The sequence below is a fragment of the Pollicipes pollicipes genome, unplaced genomic scaffold (genome assembly GCF_011947565.3).
Source record: "Pollicipes pollicipes isolate AB1234 unplaced genomic scaffold, Ppol_2.1 Scaffold_5724;HRSCAF=6776_pilon_pilon_pilon, whole genome shotgun sequence".
In the NCBI taxonomy this organism is placed as follows: Eukaryota; Metazoa; Arthropoda; class Thecostraca; order Pollicipedomorpha; family Pollicipedidae; genus Pollicipes; species Pollicipes pollicipes.
This window is the reverse complement of record NW_023596746.1, coordinates 12,306,337-12,325,959: the sequence shown is the minus strand read 5'-3', so window position 1 is coordinate 12,325,959 and position 19,623 is coordinate 12,306,337. Positions and strand designations below refer to the sequence as shown.

The 19,623-nt window shown below is 60.0% G+C and overlaps 2 protein-coding genes across 2 annotated transcripts; one reads left to right on the top strand and one right to left on the bottom strand.

Annotated features, from left to right (window-relative positions):
* Positions 1-817: 817 nt before the first annotated feature.
* Positions 818-4,558, bottom strand: LOC119102676 (putative transferase CAF17 homolog, mitochondrial). The gene is made up of 4 exons (XM_037226134.1): positions 4,408-4,558; positions 2,978-3,472; positions 1,932-2,773; positions 818-1,603 (listed from the first exon to the last, which is right to left on the bottom strand). The coding sequence occupies exons 2-3, from the start codon at positions 3,446-3,448 to the stop codon at positions 2,375-2,377; spliced, it is 870 nt and encodes a 289-aa protein (XP_037082029.1). The 5' UTR covers positions 3,449-3,472; positions 4,408-4,558; the 3' UTR covers positions 818-1,603; positions 1,932-2,374.
* An 84-nt stretch (positions 4,559-4,642) lies between these two features.
* Positions 4,643-19,623, top strand: LOC119102456 (uncharacterized). The gene is made up of 12 exons (XM_037225826.1): positions 4,643-4,980; positions 5,307-5,396; positions 5,750-6,404; positions 7,076-7,224; positions 8,888-9,055; positions 11,521-11,621; positions 11,966-12,112; positions 12,608-12,788; positions 15,105-15,257; positions 15,662-15,769; positions 16,291-16,385; positions 17,144-19,623. The coding sequence occupies exons 2-12, from the start codon at positions 5,329-5,331 to the stop codon at positions 17,233-17,235; spliced, it is 1,917 nt and encodes a 638-aa protein (XP_037081721.1). The 5' UTR covers positions 4,643-4,980; positions 5,307-5,328; the 3' UTR covers positions 17,236-19,623.

Genomic DNA, 19,623 nt, shown 5'->3' with positions numbered 1-19,623 from the left:
AACAATGCCCCCGCGTCCACTTGAGGCTTGGCGTCTTGTGCGACGCCTGGTGCGTCTGGTTGTAATTGCGGTCTGCCTTCGCCACCGCCGAACAAGTCCACCTGCACGCTTGAGGCCGGGCGGGAGGCTGTGTCAGGCTCCGGTCCCCTGGCCTCATTAGAGGCGCTGCCTGTGCCGCGCGCCGCGCCCACTACTGTGTGGCGCCAACAGCCACGCAACAGCAGACCGCAGCGAGGTAAGCCGACATTGCCGCCGTCGCTACACGGGACTGGAGCGCGAGCGACCAGGCGCCTCTGAGCCAGGAGACACGGGCTCGAACTCCGCCAAAGGCAGCTTTCACCGGTCCCGGACTGGACCCGGACGTCGCGGCAATAACGGCCACATCAGTCGTGTGTGTCCACAGAGAGTCCCCATCCGCCGTCACCCGAGCTCCGGCCTGTCTCAGGTGGGCGACCCCTCGGTCTGGGTGGCCGATGCCCGCGGACGCCGCTCCCCGCCGGTTACCCCGGGCCACCGGAAGAGGCGGCGCCGACTAGCCTCTGCACGTGCTCCCGACACATGACGCGGCTGACGGAAGGGGCGAGGGGCGACCATTCGCCCAGCTATTTACGCACTGTCGGGAATAACTCTGACAGCGGGGACGGGACGGGGGAGGTGGAGGGGGAGGGGAGAGTCACGCACAGCAGGCGGGTGACCGGCGTCGGCGCCGGCCGGCCGGCTCGGCCCGGTTCGGCGGCGAGCCGCGGGGCAGGATCAGAGCTGCAGAGATCTGGACGGCGCTTCCCCGAGCAGACATCAGCATGCTAATCTGGCGTGTATTGCAACCAAACGAGTATTCAGCCCGCGCGGCGGACTGCCGGCCGCATACGGATCGCACGGGGGCGAACACGCGGCCGGCCGGAGCCGGAGCATGACGCAATAGGGCGGAGCAACCAGAAAAACAGCATACCGCCAGTCCCCCTGCCAGCTGACGACACGGAAAACATGACGGCGGCGGGGAAGCAGGCCGCCGCGGTGTTCGCTGAAGCCGTCGCGGTCCGACGACCGCCGCCGCCCAGGCGCCTGCGGCCCCCGGAGCCGAAGCCGAGAGACGTGCCGGGAGCCGAGGCTGCCCGGTCTCGGCTCCGTCAGCCGCCAGCGCGCCTCTGATCCACACACTTGAGCGCATCACAGATCGTTGGGAACTTCCGCTTTTAGTAAACAGGCCGTCACGTTGAAATCGTCCGGAAAGGCCACCCCGCAGCTGCCGCGTCACTTCCGGTCGTTCATGTTACCATGCTGTTCATTCATCTTGGGATGAATATGACTAATATCCGTTTAGTCACTGTTATCACGTGTCCAGTTCGCAGGCAAACGTCAACCGAGCCGCACGCACCAAAACCTCGCCGCCGCAGAGGCCGCCACGCCATCTCTTGCCGCGCCTTGCTACCAACGCCACAGTGCTGCCATCTTGTGGTTGAGATTTACACTTCAGCCCACGCAAGCCGCCCTCAGTCACGAAGCGGCTCCATCTACGGAGGGGTCGCGTCTGAAGTGATGCCGTCGACCGGATCGGGGGCGCCGCTGGCAGACGGGCGGAACAAGACACCGACCCTCGTGCAATCTACGGAAACGAAGAAACCGAATCAGGCCAGAAATCTACGAAGGTGGAGATAGATCGACCAACACATGCAGCGGAGAGCTAAATGAGTCGATAGGGGACACCGAATTGGAATACACTCCGCACCAAAACAATCCTACCGACGCGTTCAATAAGCTCAGTCGATGCCACCCACTGTTCTTCAGCAAAAACGAATGTTCGACCACGATTAAAAGGACGTCAAGAGTTTTACAAAATAACTGATCACCACCGTTGGGGCGCATCGCCGAAAGCAGCGCTCTTAACCTCCGAGACCGACTGGCTAGTACATGTTTTGCCGCGTCGTACTCACAGCTGCCCCTGACCAAGCCGCAGAAGCCAAGTGGCTCGCAGGGTCCGGACAGTCCAGTCCAGTCCATCCAGACCCATGGTGAGAGTGCTGTGCGAGGCGCAAGGAGCCGATCCGTGAGGCGACGTCTCGGTAGCACGGCAGGGCCTCACAAGCGGAGCTGAGAACTGAGGAGACGGCGGCGGCGGCGGCGGCGACAGCAGAACACAGAGTCCCACACTGGAGCTGAAGCCGCTGGGTTCGGCCTGTGCATTCCTGACAACTGGCTGGCATTTTCGACAGATTGGCAAACGTGACTAGCTCGGAGGACAATTCAGTACCGTACCCGGCCCGGCCCCGGCGATTCCACTTATCTGACCGGCACACGACACCCTCCTCTCCCTCCACCACGAGCGCCGCTCGCGCCGCAAACGCGCAGCAGCGCGGAGTGGTGACGCCGGGCTAACTTAGGCAGCCTTCGCCTTGGGGTCCCGCGCCGCCTCCAACGGCCACCAGGAGGGCCGATGGGTAGTCACCTCGCCGTCAGCGCCCTCCAGCGTCATCTGCGCGGACGCCAGGCTCTCGGCCACGCGGAGGAGGCCGAGCCCGTGCTCGCCGCTCACGGCCAGCACCTTGCCGAGAGGCCGGCCGCCGGCCGGGCCCAGCAGGGCGCCGCCCAGCGCCGCGTCGCCGGGCGCGCGCGCGAACCGCAGCGGCATGACGCGCTTTCGCACAACGCCCGTGTGGTGGGTGCGCGCCGTCAGCTCCTGGCCGACGTAGCAGCCCTTGTGGAAGCTGACGCCGTGCAGGAAGTCGGCGCTGTACTCGAGCGGCGTGCAGGCCGCGTGCGGGATCTCGTCGGCACCCTCGGGCACGCCCAGCCGATGGCGGGCCTCGCGCGGCGCGCCGCCGCCGGCCGCCGAGCCGGGCAGCGCGGCGCGCGGGTCGGTGAACGCGTCGAGCACGAGCCGCCAGCCGAGCGCGGGCAGGCGCGGGTCCCGCGACGCCGCCAGCAGGCCGTCCACGCCGGCGGCCAGCGGCAGGTCGAGTGGCGCCGTGGCGTGCGCCGCCCGGCCGTGCTCGGTACAGTCGGGCGAGCCGGCAGGCGCATCGCCGTCCAGCCCGCCCGCCTCGCGCACGGCCACCACGGCCGTCTGCTCCGAGACGTCGTCCACGTCGATCTTACGTCGCACGCGGTAGATCTTGAGCAGGCTCTGCAGGCTGCTGACCAGTGTGCGGTCGGCCTCCAGCAGGAAGCCCCGGTCGTCGTCGTGCCGGTACACGATCAGGTCGAAGAGCACGCGGCCTTTGGTGTTGAGCATCATAGCATAGATGGCACGCGCGCCGTCGTCGAAGTGGCGCATGTCGTTGGTGACAAGGCCTTGCAGGAAGGATGCGCAGTCGGGGCCGCGCACGCGCAGCACGCCCCGCGACTTCAGATGGTGCGTCCAGTGGCTGGGCGGGCTCGAGCTGCACGCGCGCGCCCCGCATGCGGGCACGAGACGGCGGACGAGCCCAGAGGCCACCCCAGACATCATCATGGCTGAGAGTCAATTGAAACGCACCTAGGAGGGCCAACAGGGGTGCAGCTTAAGCTGTGAATCAACAATGAAGTGTTCACTTTGTTTTAAAGTATAATTTGCACATTGCCACCTCATTTCTGGAGACTACAGATGTACAAGATAGTGAATGAACACTTGGGTGATGTCACCACATATCTAATATTTCAACTGGAAAATAAAACAGCACATCAGACAGGAAGGCCTAAGCATGCTGACATAGCTAAATAACAAAATATGTGATGCTCAACAGTTTGTATATTGCAGCTTTAATGTAGATTCTGTATGCCATTGATATTAACCATGTACATATTCCAATGTCACGCACAAAAGAAAAAAAGTTGTATGGACAGAGATATTAGAAAATCCAGCATGCTTGCCACCAATGGGTTCTCACCCCACACAACTTTTCTTGAATATAAATGAACACAAAATGTTGAAAAAAGCATCATAATGCACACCCCTCTTAGCTATATCCAAAGCATGAAATAATGCTCTGGCAAAGAAAATAAAACTGAATGTGTCTGCATATATGCAAGCCCTGTGTAGAGTAGGAATGCAAGGTACATCATTTGGTCTCACCCTCTCTGAACTACTGACAGAAGGTATTTGTTCACAGGGGAAGAAGAATGCATGCTCCCTGGTGCAATTTGTTCAAGCATGTATGTGATCAACACAATTTAAATACTCCTCACAACAGGTTACCAAATTATGTAGAAGCAATACATAATTGTATGACATCCCGCCCTTGACGGAATTTGTATGGGGAAGTAGATAGCTTTGAATCTACTGCTAACCGCCATTGAACACATATTCTTGAGGAATTCTGCCCTACTTTTCACCGCCGAATACTCGCATGCCTTCATCGGTACTTTGCTATGATTCTAAATATCGACCACAAGCACAAGCTATCGAGTCTGACAAATTTACGCATTACTCACCTTGCAGTCTCGTACAACTAGGAGTAAAAATGTCTCGTTAAATGAAGGCTCTCCTCCTCCGCAGCGTAAATAGGCTTGTGCCCCCAAGCACGGTATCCAGTACACCTCTGAACTAGTCTGATCGTATCGACGACCGATGTTCTTTCGAGCGCACGAGCCTCGCGCCGCAGAAGTGTCAGAAGCAGCGCAGTTGCTGATTGGTTATAATTTGCAATTGGTTGATTACGTAGGCATTGGTGTAACAAATTGTTGACATGATTGATCCTCAGGATCTCTTAACGCTGTTTTCGCTTGAGAACGGAATTGAGAAATTCGCGAATCGTGTTCCGCCGGTCGCTATTAGCCTTGGGAGCGCCTGACTCCCGGCAGCGGTCTGGGGGAGGGGGCGTGCCACCATCTTGTGCGCGAAGGGCTTCCAAGGTGTCTGATGGCTTCATGTCGTTGATCCGCTTCGGATGATCGATTCCATCCATTTGCCATTACGACACGGATTTTAGCCGGGCAACGCCACCTGTCTCTACCCCGGTTGCTGCGAGTTTTTAGAGTGCTGGCCAGTTTCGAGTGAGGACAAAGGTGAGCGACTGACAGGCTGCAGGGGAGGGGCAAAGTAAGTCTGGCATTGTATTATGGAGGGTAGCGGTTTGAATGGGATGGCGGCTTTTTTGGTTCAGTGGCTTAAGCACAATATTGATCGAGACAGTCTTTTAAGAAGTCTTTCTTAAAAGATGCTGATTCCTGCAACAAGCCTCTGGCACAAACTGCTCAGTGTCTTCCATCTTCAGCCAGGATGCATATAAAACCTGAGTGATTTTTAAGGTTGATGCCATGATGCATGCTTGATCCTCGTTGACAAGTGGGAACATTTCCAGTTGTTTGTAATTTTGTTTTGGCATTTTTAGGTCTGACTAGTCGAGGATCAACATGGTTGTGGACAGAGGTCCCCTTCCTCCAGGCTGGGAGATGAAGTGGGACTCAAGGCGAGGAAAGGCGTGAGTATTTATTAACCTCTTTTGTAGGTAGGCTTACTAATCCCACATATTGTGGTCATGTTAACATTGCATTTATGCCTGTATATGTTAAGCTTTATTATAAATTTGTTCATTGAAAATGCTTGTATGGACATCTTGCCCCAATTCCATTCTGAATTCCATTACTTTCTGTAATGGCCATTATGTATACATGTGAAGCAAGTAGCAACTTTTTCACTGACCATACTGCTATGTAGTTATGTTTTGACTTGTACCCAAAAATGGGCACAGCAAATAATGTTTGAAAGAATGAAAATAAATCATTCTCAAACCAGGTAATAATTATGAACTTATCATTCTTGGAATTTCCCCAGGTATTTTATCGACCACAACACACAGAGCACAAGCTGGGTTGACCCACGTCAGCAGACCAGCCAGTGGGAGCAGCAACAGCATCATCAGCCACAGCAGGATGGCACTCACCAGCTGCAGCAGTCAGCTGGCCACCAGCAGTATAGTCACCAGTCATATTACCAACAATCACACCAGCAGCAGCCATCTTCCCAGAATGCCCAGCACCAGTACCAGCAGCAACCAATGACTCAGACAGCACAGCAGCAGCCATATCCAGTGCATCCTCAGTTCCATGCACAGCAAGCACCCCAGACACAGTACCAGCACCCTCAGCCAACAGCCCAGGCTCAATACCAGCATCCTCAACCAACAGCCCAGACACAGTACCAGCATCCTCAACCAACAGCCCAGACACAACACCCACACACTCAACAAACAGCCCAGACACAGTACCCACACCCACACCCAGCATCCCAGGTGCAGCAGCCGCAGCCGCGGTCGTTGACGCCGCCGCGGTCGTCGGCCTCTCCGGGGACGCGGTACCAGCCACACGCGGCGCCGGCGCATGCATCACCACTGAGCTCGGTTCGGGTCGGCGCGCAGGCGCGCGACGAACTGCTGCAGGGCACCGCGCACCGCGCCAGCCCGCTGGCCGCCCGCTCCGGCCATGCACAGGTGGGGCAGAGACGTGGGCATGCGCGTGTGAGGGCGGTGTGGGATGTAGGACGGGAGGGACGGGCGTACGGGCGCTGGCTGTTTGGAACGGTGAACCTGAGGACAAGTAGGACGCTCGCTGATAAAAAACTCATTTAGCCAGGCAAGCGACAGAGGCGCCGAGAGAGAGGGGGTGTGTTGGAAGTGGAGTTCCTTGCTTTGAATGCTTCTCCTTATTTTTCAACTGGGTAAGAAAAGCAAAGATCATTTGTATATCCGCACACCGGGATTCGACACTTTGTGAAACAACTGGGCAGCAGCAATGCAAAGACGCTCATCGCCTGCTGCCCCAAGCCTGTCGCAACCTTGTAATTTTGTGCTTGGATCTGGTTTAGATTAAAGATATGGTCATGCGTGGGTTTGGGGCATGAAAGCCTGCCACCAGAAATCGCAAAGCGCGTTCGTATCCCGTACAATTCAATAGGGTGTGTGAATGTTAGCATGACGTCTTAGAGCAGATGACGGGAAGGCATTTTTCTAAACAATGAAAATCTGGCTGGACTCCATTTTCCAACACTTTCCCGTCATGTCTGTGGTCAAACCACCGCTGTCCGCTGGCTGCTGCGTCTGTGGCTGGCGAGCCGGTCACCAGGCTGGCGTCCGTCTGAGTGGCTGACCCGGCCCGCCGACAGCCGGTCAGCACGGGCAGCAGCTCGGTGACGTCACACGTTTGGGACGACCCGTGGCCGGAGCGGAGCGCAGACGGCGGCGAGGCAGCGCTGCGCATCTGCACCCTGTTCCCGCACATCGAGCCGCATGTCATCGGCGACCTGCTCACCAAGTAAGCTAGTGTGGAGGACCTGCTCACCAAGTAGGCTAGTGTGGAGGACCTGCTCATCAAGTAGGCTAGTGTGGAGGACCTGCTCATCAAGTAAGCTAGTGTGGAGGACCTGGTCATCAAGTAAGCTGGTGTGGAGGACCTGGTCCAGTTAATTGGTGTGGAAGACCTACTCACCAAGTAAGCTAACATGAGGAGCCTGCTCACCAAGTAAGCTAATGTGGGAGACCTGCTCACCAAGTAAGCTAGTGTGGAGGACCTGGTCATCAAGTAAGCTCATGTTGGATGGAGAGGGGACACTCACCAAGCAAGCTGAGATAGCCTGCTCAGAAAGCATGCTGGAAAGGGGGGGCTGCTCACCAAGCAAGCTGGGGAAACCTGCCCACCAAATTGGCCTCAAATCAGCTGGGGAACCTGCCCACTAAGTTGGTCTGGGAACCTGCATTCCAAGTAAGCGAGGGAACCTGCTCACCAAATAGGCCAAGCTACCCACTTAGCAAGCTGACCATGCATGGACGAGGCAGCTGTGTGGAGGGCCCGCGATCTGTTCACACAGTAAGCTGGACGCTGTGGTCGGTTGGACGGGGCTATAGTTATGGATGGGCAGGAGGTAGACGAGGCTGTAGCGGTGGGTGGACAGGATGTGGACGAGGCTATAGTGGGGGGAGGGGGGGGGGGGGGACAAGAGGTGGACGAGGCTGTAGTGATGGGTGGATAGGAGATTGGACGAGGCTGAAGTGCGGGTGGGCAGGAGGTGGACGAAGCTGTAGTGGTGGGTGGACAGGAGGTGGACGAGGCTGTAGTGGTGGGTGGACAGGAGATTGGACGAGGCTGAAGTGTGGGTGGGCAGGAGGTGGACGAATCTGTGGTGGTGGGTGGGCAGGAGGTTGGACGAGGCTGTAGTGCTCTGTTGACAGGAGGCGGACGAGGCTATAGTGGTGGGTGGACAGGAAATTGGATGAGGCTGAAGTGGTTGGTGGGCAGGAGGTTGGGCGAGGTTGTAGTGCTTTGTGGACAAGAGGTGGACGAGGCCGCAGTGGTGCGTGGGCAGGAGGCTGGACGAGGCTCGAGTGGTTTGTGGACAGGGTGGACAAGACCGTGTCATGCCGCAGACTGCTTAATTAGGCTAGAACCTGATCCGTTTTCCAGGCACCACCCTGACATCGAGTGATAGGGTTTTGGAAGCGTCGATGGCCATGCTTTCCTTACGAATTCAAGCTTGCTCACGGGGGCTTCATCGTTGTCCGCAGTGTATCTCCTTGTTGTGGGGTGGTCACTGCGGGTCTTTTGGGTATGGCCATAACCGGTATTTAGCACGGACTCCCCTTTCACGATGCCACCTGCCTTTTTGCTGTGATTTGATTCTAAGTTGTCACTAGCCGCTTGTGGATGTGGGAACTAATGGTTGACGCAACTGCCTTGTTGTCCAGCTACCAATCGCACCGTCGTGCCGCGGTCCGTACCAGAATGCTCGTTCCTCTGTCGCGCAGCACGGACCTGACTGGGCCCCCGCCTGGTCCGTAGGGCGTCCCAGCCCCGTGCATCTGACGCGGCCGTTCGCTCCTCTGCAGGCGCAGCCGATGGTGACCGCCTGATTCAGCTCCCTCGTCACCAGGACAAGCGGCTTGGAGGCGGCTGTGACCGGCCGACGGCCTCTGCTCGCCAGGTACAGCAGCCGCGAGGAGGTGGTGATCGCGGCGCTGAGCGTCTCGCCGCCGGCCACCGAGGCCGACCCGGACCCGAACCAGTCGACCGACTCGGACGACTCGGCCACCAAGATCAACGCCATGTTCCCGACCGTCTCCGAGGAGCGCATCCGCGAGCTGCTCAAGAGGTAGCAGGCGGCGACTCCGCGCGCATGGCCGCTGGCACCCCACCGCCCGCACCCGCACGGCTCTCGGGTCCGCTCACCGGTGGGGCTCTCGGGCTGCTGACCAGCGTCTGGCTCACGTGTGCCGCTGGCGGCTTGGCTAACAGCGTGGCGAACCGGCTGCCTGTGCAGCCGGCGGCGGCAGAGACGGCGCCCGCCGCCGGCGCGCCACCACTGACGCCGTGCCCGGCTGGGCCGCAGGTACCACCAGCGCGAGGCGGTGGTGATCTCGGCGCTGCAGGTGCAGCGGCACCCGCTGGTGACGCCGGGCCCTCTCGGCACGCCGCCGGCCTTTCGCGCGGCGGCGCTGGCGGCGGTGGCCGCGCGCGGCGCCGCCCCCCGGCCGCCGCCGTCGCCTCCCTCCTACGGCATGTCGCCGCCGGCCGGGCATGGCTCGCCGCGGCCCGGCTCGCCCTGCTGGCCATCACCGGTGCTCGGCTACGCCTCGCCGAGGCCCGACCCGCGGCCGCGGCCGCATTCGTCGCCCAAAATGAAGCTCAGGTCAAGGGCCGCGGCCGCGCGCCGCGCAACGTCGGCCTTGCTCGCTAATCGGTGTCTAGCGCGGCGCGAGGCGACTCGGTCGCTAAAGATCATCTCTGTTCGGTTCTGCTCGGTTATGTTCAGCTCTCTTCGGTTTTGTTCGGTTCTCTTAGGTTCTGGTCGGTTCTGTTCAGTTCTGATCGGTTCTGGTCAGTTCTAATCGGTTCTGGTCAGTTCTGATCGGTTCTATTCAGTTCTGATCGGTTCTGGTCAAGTTTGTCGCCGAACTTGCTGGCGCTCCTCGACTGCAGCGGCCCTGTTTGGTGCCGATGGCTGCGGTGTGCCGGCTCAGTTTTTTCGTTGTCGACAGTTTGTCTGGCTTTCAGTTGGTGGTCGTGCGTAGGTAGTGCCGGCCCTGGCGCAGCTGGGGCCCTCGCGGGAGGGCCTGGCAGCGGCTGCGTCGTCCCAACACCCTCTAGCCCCCAGCGTGTCCGGCGCGTAGGCCGCGGCCCCACGGCGGCCACGGCCGGCTCGTGTGTAGCGCCTGCGGCTTCGCTTGTGACCCCACCCTGCACGCCTCTGTGCGCATGCGCGTGTGCGGCCGCTCCGGCCAGGTGGCATGCCCGGCCGACTGGACGGCACGTCTCTGAGTGGCACGCTGTCTTACAGGTGGTGCGGCGCAGCGGGCGCGTGACCCTTGCCAGACCCCGCCCTCTCCGGTAAATATCGGCGGCCGCGTGCGCCTCTTGAGGTCGACATGCCGCGGCCGCGCGCCGTAGTATTGTGACTTAAAACGCTTGTGTGACCTGAAGAGGCGCCACATCATGCACTCGGACAAGCTTACAGCAAATGTTCCGTGCTCCAGATATGTACCGAATAAGGCACCCTTTTGTCGGGTGTCGTGCACACCCGACCTCCTGTGTGATATGTGCCGAATAAGTCACCGTTTTATCCGGTGTCGTGCACACCCGACCTCCCGTGTGGTATGTGCCGAATAAGTCACCCTTTTATCTGGCGTCGTGCACACCCGACCTCCCGTGTGATATGTGTCGAATAAGTCACCCTTTTATCTGGCGTCGTGCACACCCGACCTCCCGTGTGATATGTGCCGAATAAGTCACCGTTTTATCCGGTGTCGTGCACACCTGACGTCCCGTGTGATATGTGCCGAATAAGTCACCCTTTTATCTGGGGTCGTGCACACCCGACCTCCCGTGTGATATGTGCCGAATAAGTCGCCCTATCCGGCGTCGTGCACACCCGACCTCCCGTGTGATATGTGCCGAATAAGTCACCCTTTTATCCGGTGTCGTGCACACCCGACCTCCCGTGTGATATGTGCCGAATAAGTCACCCTTTTATCTGGCGTCGTGCACACCCGACCTCCCGTGTGATATGTGCCGAATAAGTCACCCTTTTATCCGGTGTCGTGCACACCCGACCTATGTGATATGTGCCGAATAAATCACCCTTTTATCCGGTGTCGTGCACACCCGACCTATGTGATATGTGCCGAATAAGTCACCATTTTATCCGGTGTCGTGCACACCCGACCTGTGTGATATGTGCCGAATAAGTCACCCTTTTATCCGGTGTCGTGCACACCCGACCTCCCGTGTGATATGTGCCGAATAAGTTACCCTTTTATCCGGTGTCGTGCACACCCGACCTGTGTGATATGTGCCGCATAAGTCACCCTTTTATCCGGTGTCGTGCTCACCTGACCTCCCGTGTGACTTGCATGACTGGTGCCCTGCGCAGTGCATTAAAATCGATATCATAGAGCGAATATTAAAGCCAGCTTCGGGCAGAAGCGTGCCCGGCAGTAACTAGCAACTCGTGGCATCAGCCCGTCCTGTAAACGTATGACATTAGAGCGCCGCCGGGCGCGCAGCGGACTGCGGCTCTGGGCGTCGCCTACGGCCCGCTGACGGGGCCGGCCGCCACAGGTACCTCAAGTCGGTGTTCCCCAAGGCGGACGAGGCGCTGCTGCTGGACGTGCTGACCAACTGCGACAACAGCGTGCAGAAGGCCGGAGAGCGGCTCAAAGGTGCGCCGCTGCTGCCACCTGGAGACGCGGCCGCTAACTGCCGGGTGGTGGCGGCGGCGCCGGCCGAGCCATTTTGGAACTGGACCGCCAGCCTGGTCGTATGATTGTAGCGGATGAGGGAAATCTTCGTTGGCGGCCAACGGGACAGTCCAGAAAATGATCGATGTAAGGTGACGGCGGTGATCGACGTCAGACAACCCTGCCTCTCGAAAAATACGTTGGAAAAGTGTTGAGCGCTTTGTGCTATGAGCCCATCAGCCGGCAACCCGTGCGATGGACCGTCGCGATGCCGCGCGCTCATGACCAGCAGTCAGTGAAGCAGTGCTGAGCTCACCCTCCCGCAGGCATGGGCTACGACAAGAGCATGACGCCGGTGGTGCCGGCGCGGTTCGACCTGCGCCACCAGCGGGACGTGGTCAGCATCCGACGCTCCGAGAGTCCGCAGCCCTCCCCGAGGGCGCGCATACTCTGCGAGGCTGACCGTCAGCAGGGTTCGTGCCCGAGCAGCGTGCGGCGCCGGGCGGCGGCGCGGCTGGCTGCGCGCGTGGTAGGAGGGATGCAGGCGGCGCTGGAGATTTAGCAGATAATGTGATTGCTGGTGGAGAATCACTCCTCTTCAGTCTTGCGACGGAGGGAGGGTGTGAGCGCGCTCCTGACGCATTTGTCACGTGATGCGCCTCGAATTATCGGAAGTGGACGCGCGCTATACTTTGATACAAGTTGTTGATGTCGGTTTGTCGCCCATGCCCATTCATTATCCTTTCACGCGGGCCTTTTGCTCATCTGCATGTTGTAAATTCAGCCTGCTTTGGAAGTGCGTAATTTCCTACCTACCCAACGTATTCCATGTCACTCTTTTAACATTTGATGTGCGGTCTGAGCTTCTAGAGCCGCGCACGAGTCCTGATCAGCGCCCCCGTCCCGTCCCGTCTCGTCCCATCCCGTCCCGTCCCGGGGCGCGACTGACGCGGTCGCTGCGCCGCCAGTGCGCGCCACCCTGGCCGCCGAGTTCCCGACCGTGTCGGAGACGGTGATGAAGCTGGCGCTGGAGTCGGGCGGCTACGACGTGGAGCGGACGCGCAGTGTGCTGGAGACGATGACGGATCGGGAGGAGGGCGCCAGCGTCACCGACGCGCGACCTGCCGCCGCCGCCGCCGCCGAGCCCAGGTCAGCCGGGGTGCCGGCCCAGGAGTCTGGCCAGGGCGGGGAACGTGGTCAGTCAGGGTCAGGAGGAGGGGGGGGGGGGGGGGCTGTTCTGGGAAGCTCAGCTTAGTTGTGGGACAGAGGAGCAGCGTGGTGACACGGGTGACCTGATCAGTAGAGCTGGACTAGGTGGATTGGGTGGCCTCTGTCACGGAGAACGTTGGTCGGTCCTGGCGTCATGCGGTCCTTGTGTGGGCGGCTAGTGAAGTCGGGTCGAGCCTTTATTTGGTCTGTTGATGACCGTCCCTCGGTCTCTGACGGTGGGTAGGCTCACAGTTAGACCCTTGTGTGGAGGCCGTCGGCGGTTGGTGACCTGCGGCGTTTCGTGGTGCGTGGGTCCGTTTGACTCCCCGACTTCGTCCCCCCGTTCAGATCCGCTTACCATACTGTCCGGAAAAAGGGCCGGTGCGAACGGCTTCAGAGTCGTAGATGTATTACTACCTTCTCTTATTTCGGAAAAAGAAACAATGATCAGCAGTTAACTTCGAAAATAAGCAAATTAAGTGACAGTAAGTAGGTTTGGGTTTTTGAAACGTACCGTCGTGGTTGCATGCGATAATTGCATTACCATTCAGAGCTTACCTGGGTGTTGATTTCGCGTTGACACAGGAGAGGCAACGCAGTGCTCATTGTGACATGACATCAACCGGTCTTTTTACGCACAGCGTGCTTGAGAGACCACGAGGCACGGTGGTACCTCTCGTGGCCACACACATCCCACATTCGCACACATACGAGGCCTTGCAGTCGGTCGGGTAGCAGTCGGTCACAGACGGGGAGGAGCACGGGTGGCCTGTCATTGCGCTAGGCGCTGGGCCGTGCTCCGGTCACGTGTTCGCCGTGTCACCGGGCGGCGGCGGGGCTAGGCCTGCACGGCAACCGGCTGTTCGTGTTCGCACACGCCGGGTAGGACCAATCAACCGGCTGCTCGCGTGTGCACACGCCGTGTAGGACCAATCAGCTGGCTGCTCGTGTGCGCACACACCGGTAAGAATCAATCATGCGGATAGTTTGCTCCCGTTCAGTTGGCGTCTGCTCAGCGCCCCTGAACCCGTCCATTGCGCCGACCACTGCCGCGGAGGCCCGCCGGCGGAGCTCCGTGTCGTGTCGAGGCAACCACCCAGGCGTGCACCGGAGCGGCGGGTGGCAGCCCAGCTCGGCCCGGTGCTGCCGATAACCGGCCCCAGCCCGCCGAGGCGGAGAGCGGCCGCAGCCGAGCGGCGCCGCCCGGTCACGGGGCGGCGACGGTCCGACCCCCGCCCGGGCCGCCAGGCGCTCTTCCTTCGGAGACGCGCGGGGCTGTCAACCACGGGCGAACGGAAAGTGCTGTCAGCCCGGCTCGCGGGGAATGCAGATTCGGACGTACGGGAGACGTCCATGTTACGGAGTTGTTGTCGACCACTCATGCCTCCCTGCAGGCGAATCAACAAGGAGCTAGTTAAACATTAATGTGAGCTTGTGATTTAGCCAATCCAGTAAGCTCCAACCCTGTTGACATGGTACTTGCTTTTTCCTATACTGTTACCCAAGGACAGGTAACAAGGGGTGCCTCTCCCTCTATCCCAGCGACGCAATAAACCGTACGTTATCACCAGAAAACAGAATCAAGTCGCGACACTCCCAGCTAGTAAGAGGAAACAAAAAAAGAGTAAGCGAAGAGGTGGAACAGACCCGACAGAAATCGTGTTATGCAATAGGCAAGGACAAATCGTACAAGAGAAGGCTTCCAGTGGTCATAGCAAAAGTCAAATAATGACAGCTCGCTAGAACCACCCAATAAGCTATTGCCAGTTATTCACAGTGTTAGTAAGGGTTCTACAAACTTACAAGTCGGAGGGGCACCTAGTCACTTTCGTGTTGGGTTGTGGGCTGGACCTCCAAGGAGTCCACCCAGCAGAGTTTGTTGCTGGGGGAACTCCCGGAGCCATTGCCATTAATTTGGGTACAAGCGTGTGAATATGGCTATATCAGAACGTGATTATGGAGCATGAAGGAAACTAAGTATGAACCGCGTTACCTTTGAGACGCCAGCGAAAGAGAAAGCCCATTGTGCACTGGCATGACAGGTGTGCACATTGTGCACATTGTGCACTGGCAGCTCGTCTGTACCGTCTGTTTATCGCCCCGGGTCTGTAAGCTCCAGCGGTGCGTCCCCGTCCCCTCCATCCGGACGGTCGGCGCAGCGCAGCCGTCGCCCGGGCCGTGTGTGCCCGGGTGCGCCGCCAGCCCGCCGCCCGCCGCCCGCCACCCTCGTCACCAGCGCCATCCACTGTCCGGCAGCGGCGGCGGCACGGACACGGTGCCTGTCCCGTCGCCGAAGCACACGTCTCCGCGCTCGCCGCGGCGCGTGACGCGCGTCCAGGGCGAGGCCACGTCCACCAGCCCGCTGGCCAGCCCCAGCAAGAAGGCGCGCCAGGGCGCCGCCTCCGCCAGGTCAGAGCAGGCCGAGGCACGCCGGGCACGACGAGCAGAGCAGGCCGGGCCGGACGGGCTTTCGTGCGGTCTGCTGGTACGGCTGGGTGGCGAGCGAACTGTTCGGTGGTGAGATGCGCGCGGTGGACTGGCCGCGGCGGCCTTTTTGAGACCACGTTCTGTGAGTTTCACATTACCAGGCTGCTCTCTTTGCCTATCTTCTCTCATTTATTTCAATGTGTGTCGTGCTCTCTGGGCTGCATGACAGATATAACCGTCATGCGGCAGTCATCATGTTAGGATAGCTACCGGCCGGGTGTGAACCGAGTGTGAACGAGTGTGGCCGCGTGCAGCGTAGCATGCGCCTGGTGTCGGACATCGCCGCTAGATGTCTCTGCGATGCCTGACGTCGTCTTGTGCCGCAGCTCGTCCGCGGGCCGAGACGCGGCCACGGGGGGCCGCTCGCAGCATCACACCGTCGCCAAGGGGCCCGACCCGCGCCACGCGCGCGGCCCGCAGGCGTCCAACCTGCTGTGAGCGCCGCCGCAGGCCTGGCGTTGCGTGCCGGCGCACGCTGCGCTGCAATGCCCGACTGTACATTGTTCTGTCACTAGATGTCACCCCCATATAGCTCTGTGACATCTGCGTATTGGTGTGCGCTTAGGTGCATGTGGTTGAGTCAAATTTAACCGACCCGTTCGGTAGTTTTTAGTGCTCGTTCACTTGTGTTCCCTGTTGACTGCTTACGAAGAAAGATGTTCCTTGTCTTTAAAGGTCGCTGTTGCGGTGGGTTGGGGACATAAATAATAATGCTCTATCCCCGACCCCACGTCACCTGTCACCGATGTGTCACCTGTCACCGATGTGTCACCTGTCACCTATGTGCCACCTGTCACCTGTGTGTCACCTGTCACCTATGTGTCACCTGTCACCTATGTGTCACCTGTCGCCGATGCGTCACCTGTCATCGATGTTCGCTCGCTGGCTGGTGTTTGGAGGACGGGCCGCGCGTTGTTCGCCGCTTCTGGGTGCGTGACCCGGCCCGCCGCCGCAGGTCTGACTACATCGCCTGGAACGGACCGGACCCGGAGCTGCGCCGCGGCCCGGACCGCCAGCTGCGCCCGGCCGTGCGGCCCTGCCTGGCCCGAGGTGTGTCCGGCCCGGCCGGCTGCGGTGACGGGCGGCGGACCGGGCGGGGCAGGTCGGCGGCGCCCGGCCGCGCTCGGCGTCGCCGTTGCAGGCGGCGTGCCTCCGCGGCCGGCGCTCTTGCCAGACCGGCGGTGTGCTCTTGTGGAGGCGCGGCCCCGGGATAGCAAACTGGGGCCTTGCAGTACGGGGGAGGGGTCGGGGGAGGGAGGAGGGGGGGGGGGGGGGGGGGAATGAAGCGTGGTTTTCCTGCCATCTTTCAATTATACATTGTATTATATTACTTTACCGCACCTCCTTCTTCGGGACCGCTGAAGCTGGCCACGGTGTGGTCCTCTGGGCGCGCCTCAAAGGCGAGTGCCGTCGTCGACGTCCAGCTCCGGTCTGAGCCACACCAGAACCTGGCACCCGGTCTGCAGTGACGTGGCCCATGCCTGCGTGACTCCAACATGGTGACGTGATCCCATCATGGTGACGTGACCCCATCCATGGTGACGTGACCCCATCCATGGTGACGCGACCCCATCCATGATGACGTGACCCCATCCATGGTGACGCGACCCCATCCACGGTGACGTGGCCCCATCATGGTCACGTGATCCCATTCATGATGACATGACCCAATTCATGGTGACGCGGCCCCAGCTGTGGTGACGCGACCCCACCGTGACGTGACCCCACCGTGACGTGACCCCACCTTGACGTGACCCCACCTTGACGTGACCCCATCCATGGTGACGTGACCCCTGCCGCGCCCGCAGGCTCTGACCCGACACTGCGCCGCGGCCCGGCCTGCAAGACCATCAAACAGTACGTGCAGGCGGTGCGGCAGGCGCTGGTGACCAGCCTGTAGCGGGCGGGCCTCGGCAGGCCGGTGGCCGGGGCGGACGGCGTCGCGCCGAGGGTGTGGTGCCGACGCAGCCGGCAGAGAGGAGGAGAGCCAGGTGTCCCCGATGAACGGACGGATGGGCGGAGAAGACGTGCCGGTCAGGGGTGGGGTCTGCTGCCGTCAGGAGGTGGGCCAGGCGGGCTATGGCTGGGGTCTTGGTGACTGGCTAGCGCGTCTGGTTTATGTCTTAGCGTCATACATCTAGTCTCGATGAAAGCAGACAATTGTACTACTTGGTTTGCTTTCCTAGTGGTTGTAAATTATTGTTCCAGTCATATTGCAACAGCGCGTACAAATCACTTGCGTATCAGAGAAACCACCTCGGGTAGGGACGGGGAAGCGATTGAACATTTCTTTCGTTTAGGTAGTTGACGCACTGTCCACTGTCCACTGTACGCACTGTCAGGTTATGCGAACGTGCTGTATAAACAGCAACAAACACTCGTGAGCCTGAGCGGTAGCCACCAGATACCCCAGGGAGAAGACGTGGCACTTACGTCGAACGTAGCAGAACGCAACCCGTGACCAGTATGGAAAATGTAATCAGACAATCTGTGAGGTAGACAGCGCGTGTTTGCAGCGGGAGCAGAGTAAAGCCAGTGGAGGCGTCCTGACAGAGTCCGGTTTTAGAAAGGAGTCTTTGACGATCACCGCTGGGTCTGTCCGATGCTGGAAATACCGCGGTTCTGGCCGTTTCCCAAGCCGTGCGTTGCTGCTGGCCCCCGGTTTTCCTGCGGTCGGCAATGGTACGATGTGGCGGCCGCACACTGCCGATGCGCATGTTCACAAGTGTGTACCAGTTGACCCGGTTCCCCCTGCGCGGATGCCGTGCTCGTGCGTAGTCTCCGGCCGCCGACGACAGATGGCACTGCTCCCCGTGTGGCCGACTCAGCTCGGCCTCGCGGGCAGTGCGTCAGCTTCTGTAGCTACCACGCCAGCTGGGCCTTCGCCGACGGCCATCCAGGCGGCGCCGGCGGCCGGCTCTGCCCCGTGGTGATGCGGCTCTGTGTTCACAAGACATCCTGCCAGGCCTGTTTGAGCCGTCAGCGTCCCGGAGCCATCCAGTATCAGTGGCGCGTTGTGCCAGTCGCCCCGCACGATCGGGCTTTTGTATCGGTGTCGTGTGTTAGCTGTCATCAGCTGTTTTTGGACGTACGTAGTGCAGTGTGTTGTGGGCAGCGCTCGGGTCTCCTCGGATAGCTGTATTCCTGTGGTCTTCTTGGTCATGCGAAGCGACCAGTACAGTTGCTATACAGTTAAGCCGTGTAGCGGACCTGCGACAGTCACCGGTTGCGTCTGAGCCCCGGGCTACACGCGTTTGCTGTGTCGTCTCACCGTACCTTTCCCGTATTTCTCTCCGCTCGCTGCCGCGCTCGCGTCGCTCTTCGCTGTTTGGCCGTCCTCCGCGCTTGGCCTCGCTGGGCTTTTCTGACCGAGCTTTTTATCATGCCAGTGGAGCGGTTTAGGCGTGGGTCCGGCAGCCCCGGCCGTGTTTGTGCCGCGCGTGGCCCGCTGTCCGTGTGCGGCATCGCCTTGCTGTCGACAATCTCGGGTCGACGTTCGCGCGTCACACCCGCTTCTGCGACGCGTGGCACGAGCTGACGGCGTCCCTCCTCCCCCGAGCTCGGGTCGAGCCGCCGAAGCCTGGCCGCCGCCGGTGCCTTGTATGAAATACTTCCATTAGACTCTCTGTGATCGAGCGTATCAAAATTGCCGCCCATCGGGACGCTGGTGTCGTGCAGGGCCGTCTTTTCGGCGCGGCGGGTTTTGCAGACGCCTGGCAGCCGCTGCCCGCCTCGTGGGCGCGTTTGTGCGCGCCAGTCCGTCGGTGTCCGCGCTAGTCTCGTGGCGTAGTTGGATGTCGTGGGTGGCGTGCGTGGCGGCGCCGTGTGTCTCCCGTCCTGGGTGTGGTAGGCGGCCGCGGCATGCCCGACCGGGCAGGGTGAAGCTCGGCGCCCGGCGTGCGTCACATTGGGGTACAAGGCCGTCGTTGGACTCGGCGATCGCACGGCATTCGTCACCCTGGCGCCGAGGTGGGTCACGCTCCGGGCCTCCGCCATCTCTCTCCTCAGGCGCCTCGCCAGTCACTCAGTCACAGTATCGCGGCCATTGTCGCCGCCGGACGGGCACGGAGAAATATCATGGCTTGTCTGTTGTGCTTCCTACGCCAGTATCGTATGTTGCCCCTGTGGGCATTCACTTTTGGTATTGGTTCTCGCTGGAATTGTTGCACAAAAAAGTCCTAGTTGTTTGCTGCGGATGTTTGTTTCAGCCATGTCTTGTTTATTTGGCTGCGCTTAAGTCAACCTGCATTTGACGTAGACGTTATCAATAAACAGAGCTTGCCGCGCA

Excerpts from the sequence above, each read along its gene's own strand:
- LOC119102676 (XM_037226134.1), bottom strand. The coding sequence starts at position 3,448 with ATGATGATGTCTGGGGTGGCCTCTGGGCTCGTCCGCCGTCTCGTGCCC. Across the intron at positions 2,774-2,977 it reads ACTGTACCGAGCACGGCCGG|GGTGCCGACGAGATCCCGCA; the intron begins GCGGCGCACGCC and ends GGCGTGCCCGAG.
- LOC119102456 (XM_037225826.1), top strand. The coding sequence starts at position 5,329 with ATGGTTGTGGACAGAGGTCCCCTTCCTCCAGGCTGGGAGATGAAGTGG. Across the intron at positions 5,397-5,749 it reads GACTCAAGGCGAGGAAAGGC|GTATTTTATCGACCACAACA; the intron begins GTGAGTATTTAT and ends GAATTTCCCCAG. Across the intron at positions 9,056-11,520 it reads ATCCGCGAGCTGCTCAAGAG|GTACCTCAAGTCGGTGTTCC; the intron begins GTAGCAGGCGGC and ends CGGCCGCCACAG.